Source organism: Filicampus tigris, chromosome 14 (genome assembly GCF_054856515.1).
Source record: "Filicampus tigris isolate MCC_2025a chromosome 14, RoL_Ftig_1.0, whole genome shotgun sequence".
Lineage (NCBI taxonomy): Eukaryota > Metazoa > Chordata > Actinopteri > Syngnathiformes > Syngnathidae > Filicampus > Filicampus tigris.
In genome coordinates, this window is record NC_141230.1 from 15,781,437 (window position 1) to 15,787,436 (window position 6,000).

Below are 6,000 nucleotides of genomic sequence, written 5' to 3' on the forward strand. Positions count from 1 at the left end.
TTCCCAAAGTGATTAAGTTGGCATTCAGTATTCTTTTCCCAGAAGGACACTCTACTTGACAAAACATATGTGAGAAAACTAGTGTGGGTGAATTACAGTTCCAGAACTTTGGTTCTGGTTATTCATCCCAGGTTGACGGTGAGATGTGACGAGCAGTTTCTTGGCTGGAAAACACTCAGTCCTGTCAACACTATTGGCAAAGTGGGGGGGATCAAACTTGACTGCAGACCAATTTTCATTTGCAATGATTATGTAGCAAGCATTTTATTTCTAATTTGTATTTACACAAATGGAAATATGTCCAAGTGAGCCAAGGAAAGAAATTTGCATTGACTCAGTGTCTGTATTTTCTCAAGTTTCTCAGACGTGACTTAAATAAAGGAGACAATCTGATCTAAATGCCGTTTCAGGGGTATGCATTTTAAAATGTGTTGGCGGGAGGCATCCCGACAAACCTGACACACGTTCTATACACAAGCTGTCAACGTAGCATGCCATGTAATTTCCATCTCAGTATTGCTGAGATGCAGGGAAAAAAAGCAGTGCAAAGCAGGAATATCCACAAAATGTGCCTGGAATCTTAGCGACAACCACAAATCATTTTTTAGTTGTACCTGAACCTTGAATACATTGTAGGTACAATTATCTAGTTATGTAGTTCCATTTTGATGACAAAAAGTTATGTGACTATTGTGCATTATTACGGAATTCACATTTGACGCCTCTCTTAGTTTTTGTAAATAAAATAAAATAATCAATTGCGATGTGAAAGAAATAATGTATGAGCAAGTACATAAAATGCCCTCAGTCAGTCCGAAGCGAAAATGTCCGTGATGAGATTTTAATACATACTGAACCTTTTCTTACGAATAGACTCTGACCATAATTCCCTAAATGCAGCCCTTTTGAAAATTTGCTCCAACATATGTTTTCAGCAAGCATGTTTGCCGTGTTGGTGAAGAGTGCTGCTGCGAAACTTGGCAATTTTGTGGGGGTGTCTTGTTGTGGGTTTTTGGCCAAATTCGTGGAGCTCACATTGGCGCGTGAACAAGTTTACTCGAGTTACACGAACATTGCCCAATTTGAACATAATTGTGCATTTGTTTGCATACAGTTTCCTATTACATTATCATGAGAAGATGTCATCTTCTGTCATCACGGACAAACAAATGGTAACTGTGCACACAAAAACACGACGCCAGACCCAAACAATACAAAACTTCTGTATGACATTGCAGAATATGCTTTTGCTGAATGGTACGGTTTTGTCACATTCCACTGTCTAGTTTGTCAAACAACATTTACCTGACACAAGCAGCATTATCAAAGACAACTCAGCACTCCGAGTTCATCTTGTGGTTTCACACTAGAAAAAAGCTCTGTGTATCTCGTGGTGTACAAAACCGAATTGGGATCCACCTGAACTGTAGCCTCCTTGGGCCAATCAGACAGTTGAATGGCAGCAGACACATTCCTATTAGAGTCTAATGAAGCTATCTGTTCATGTCAGATAATAGCAGCTCAGCATCCAGGGCCATTGCTTCCAATTTACATTTCTCAATGAGGCGAGCCCACCACTCAAATTGAGCCAAGCGGGGGAATTTGAGAGCAGAAAATTAAACAGCTCTTATATCGCATGCGGGGGGAAAAAATGCTCCATCCAGCTGCACTCGGCCGAGAATTCAGCACCAATACTCACACATACAGTATATAAACACTCAATTGGAGCGCAGTTCCAGAAAAATACACACATTCACACCAAAGTCCTCATCAAAGTAGACACACTTGAAAACATGTTCGTTTATATTATATGCATATAATATAACATACTAAACAACTAAAAAGACACAAACAAAGACCCCGACATGCACAGGAGCAGACAGAGGCAGGCCCCTCGCTCATGTACACACACTTAGCATGCTAGCATCACGCAGTTTACCCCTACCCATGTGAGGGAGTGCCTCTAACCGGGAAACAGTTATAGGTTATAGTATTTTTCATTTTTCTTTAAATTGAGCCAGACCGTATGTGAAATGTCTCTGTGGTTGAAATCGGTCGGTTGATATGAAACAGCAACCTTGGCCGTGACCATAAAATAACCCTGTGTAGAGGTCAAACTGCTATGGGCAATCAAAGTATGTTTTTTTTTTGTTGTTGTTTTTTTACTAAGTCAGGGGGAAAATCATAGACACCACTTGTTGAAAGGAAATATTTGTACGATATGCACTTCTGTGTGTGTGCGTGTGTGTGCATTGTCAAGTTAATGATTTTAGCATTGATGTGCAAGTCATGGAATTTCCCCTCATTGTGCACCTAACAAAATAATAACAGGAACTATTGATGAACACAGATCAAAACATATGAGTAATAGAATAGAATGGAATAGAATAGAATAGAATGATGCTATAGTATATCCACTATAGGCTATAAGTCAAAGGGCTTTGTCTTGCAACGGCTGTGTGCATGTGTAGGTTGGCAGGCTGCAGTGCAGGCACAGCAAGGCGACTTGTGTCTGTGTTAAAGGATGAAGTGTTCACCTCCCATTATGAATAATTCAAGTGCAGAGTCGCTCTGTCTGATGTTGCTGCTGCGTGCCCAACCCCTCTGGCCCCATTCTTCTTTCTTTCTCTTTTTCTTTTATAGTCACACGCCCTATACTTATCATACACCTATACGTTCACAATAATACTAACAATAAAAACATAAATATATGCAGCATATGCACTACATAACTGCGGTTACCGACAAAAGGACCTATCTGTTATCCAAGTCCAATGTTCAACACCGTTTCTTGTCAGCGTTATTCCAGCTCAGTGATTGGTTGTCACACGTAAGGTTGCGCGTTTTAGGTGAAAGGATATTTTTCAAGGTGTCTGTTTTAGTCTGTTTTCAGCAGATCCCTCAAAAAAAAAAAAGGTACCATGCCCGCCATACACGTTGAACTTGCCCAGCGGGGCTCCCCCGCTGCGCTTGCGGGGCCAAAGCTCCCCATGCCGCCTAAAAATAGCCGGTCCAAGGCCTCGACGCCCAGCAGCAAGGGCCAAATTCACACCAGCGATACACTAACTGTAGCCTCCTCAAAAATACATCTCAATGTTCAAGAGTGGAAAAAAATTGGTGCCTGCTATGTGAAGGCAAAACACGGTGATATTCTCTAAATTACTAGCAGTTCACAATATATTTTAATAAGGCACAAAACAAGAGCTAAATTATCTTTAAAAAAAGATACAATTAAAACAAAGAAATTCATATTTTGAGTACACAATTAGATATCATAATTGTAATTTCTAAATAAGAGCCTTAATGCATATAACGACGAGATAAATTAATGTATGACCACAAATTTACTAAAAAATGTAATATTTCTTAACATTCAAATCAAAATATTCAAATTGCAACTTTACATTGTCTTTAATTCATCTTCATAATGATCCTATCATTTCATTAACTCTGGGATAGAGAACAGATATAGGTTAACTGTTGCAATTCTTAAAAGTCACTACGAACTTTTTTCCTCAGCTTGAAAGCCACACACACACACGCACCCACGCACACAAACAAAATAAAGCACATTTTCAATGCTGTGCTAAAAAATAATAGAGAATAGGTCATTTGTTCTATTCGTCCATTGATTATTTTCAGTTCGTTTAAAAACACGCACGCGCGTGCGTGCGCGGGCACACACACACACACACACACACACAAACACGCACACCCCACACTCGCACACAAACGCTGAATATGTACGTATTCAAGAACATACTCTAATATTGTAGAAAATTGTTTTATATTCTTTCTTTGAGCTTGATGTGGTAAAACAAATCAATAAAACATAATTTTGAGAGTTCACTATATTTTCAGATATAATTATTTATTTATTCAAACTTTTTTTTCACTTGGGAAGATCACACTATATATCGGAAGTGTTATTTTAAAACTAAACTAAACCCATTCAGGCCTGAATAATACAATTTAAAAAAAAAAGTTTTGAATATTTAGTTGCGCCTTCAGTATGTTAACAATATAGTTTAGTGTGATCTTTCTCTTAATTTTTCATACTAGTAATAAAATGAAAGTTATACACATTTCTCGGGGTGGTAGGGCTTGCTGTCCCATGATCACAGTCCAAACTCATCACATGTAACGTGGTTTAGTTCTGACTTTTTTTTCCCACGTGAATAAGGGACAGCGGTCATATGTCCAACTTTTTAAAAGTCCAAATAAGTCAGTTTAGGCTTATAATCAAAACGCTTGATATACATGTTTTTAAAGACATGTTTTGCGATGTTAGAAACCACATACAGAGATTACATTGACGGCCTCGCAGCTGTCATTATCTCCCACAACCGAATGATGTCAAGTATATTAAAATAAATTAAATAAAGTGAGTAACAGGAACAAAAAGCAAAATTATCAGGGAAGCTCAAAGTAAATATATTTATTGTGATCTCTATTCATGGTACAATAGACAATTGATACGATTGCACGATAATTTATGCACGCACGTCAGACATCGCAGACACATCCAGCATGGCGCACTCGTCTGCCAGCTTGTTGTTTTGATCTTTCTACAAAATACATTACCAAACGATATCTGGCCTTAACTAAGAAGCCAAACAACTTGTTTTTGAAGTTGGTGTGCAAAGTAGAACATGTGCGACTTTCACTTGTTCGCAAGGCAATATCAAGTGTTTAAACAGGTGACTAAACGTCCACGCTTTTCCTTCTGTCGCGGTTCACAAAGCCGCCCCACACACTGTGGCATAGTGACAGGGATCGGGTAAAATTAGGAGTGACTCATTTCGACTCATAATGTACCGTTATTTGTTTTCGTGTGTTGAGTTACAATGCATTCGGGCTATATACTAACTTCAGATGCGCGTTGCAAAACCACCAATCATAAATGAACTGTTTTGGCGATGCATGTCAAAACATAAAGAACAGTGGTTTGCGCGTATTTACGCACGTGTGGCTAGTACATTGTTTACTGCTTAAAAATAGGAACGACTGGAATCCAGATTTACGTACGTGGCTGAACAGACAGATCCGCCAGTCTTAGTTTCTTTTGAGCTTTCTTTTCCCACCCCGGTATAACTCTGCAATGTCTTGGCGACATGTCTGGTCGGCAATCCGTACATTCTCCCCCATCCAAGTACTTAATCCTTTTTGGAGCGATAATCCTAAATTACGGAACTCTGTCTGGTGTGTTTGTGTCTATTGTCATGTTTCAGAGTGGGCAGCGATCAGCGATTGATACAGATGTATTGCTACTAGTACTAACGCTTCATATGACATACCACGAATCACCTTTTCCATTGTAGTGTTTTTGTTGGAATTACAACCACTTGGACAAATCGGACAGGAGCGCAAAGCAGCGGCCAAAGAAGCGAAGCACGCATGCACGCACGCTCGCGCGCACACTAAAGAGCACATGGGCACTCAAAAATAAGGCAGACTTTGCTTACCTTCATTTGGAGGGTAGACGATGGTGAAAACTGGAAGCACGAGAGACAGTAAAAGAGGTAAAACGTAAAGCTGCGATCGCGAATTGCAATCCATGGCGGTGCATCAGAGGTGCATAACTCCATGAAGCCACTGACTGGTCTGAGAGCTTCTACTATGCGCGCCGCTCTCTCCCACTCTACAGGATCACGCAGGCGCTTTTCCGCTGGGTCCTACAAAGTCGGCAATAAAAGGCAGTCAGAGAGAGAGAGATACATAGCAAGCTATACTTCACCGTCTGGATCAGGGGACAGCAACCTTCACAAGAGTTGAGTGAATGAAAAATTTGCAAATCGGTTTTTGACTTGAAAATAAAGAAGAAAACATTTTGACAGTAGAATTACAGTACGTACACCAATTTAAACACATAGGTATGATACAGTGAAAGCAAAGGAAACCATATGGCGGACAGAATTAAACATTACTAATGGTACTCAATTTTTCATGATTTACTCATGTTGTATTGCACATACAATTTTAGTAGTGTTGTTCTTTCCC

General features: G+C 39.6%; 1 protein-coding gene across 4 annotated transcripts in view; it reads right to left on the bottom strand.

Moving 5' to 3' along the window:
• Nucleotides 1-5,632, bottom strand: part of epha3 (eph receptor A3) — an 83,770-nt gene extending 78,138 nt beyond the window's left edge. For all 4 annotated transcript variants that reach the window (XM_086050990.1, XM_086050989.1, XM_086050993.1 and 1 more), the window contains exon 1: nt 5,466-5,632. In XM_086050990.1, coding sequence (XP_085907116.1) covers nt 5,466-5,559 — 94 coding nt within the window. In that variant the 5' untranslated portion in view covers nt 5,560-5,632. The remainder of the gene's footprint in view (nt 1-5,465) is intronic.
• Nucleotides 5,633-6,000: the final 368 nt, after the last annotated feature.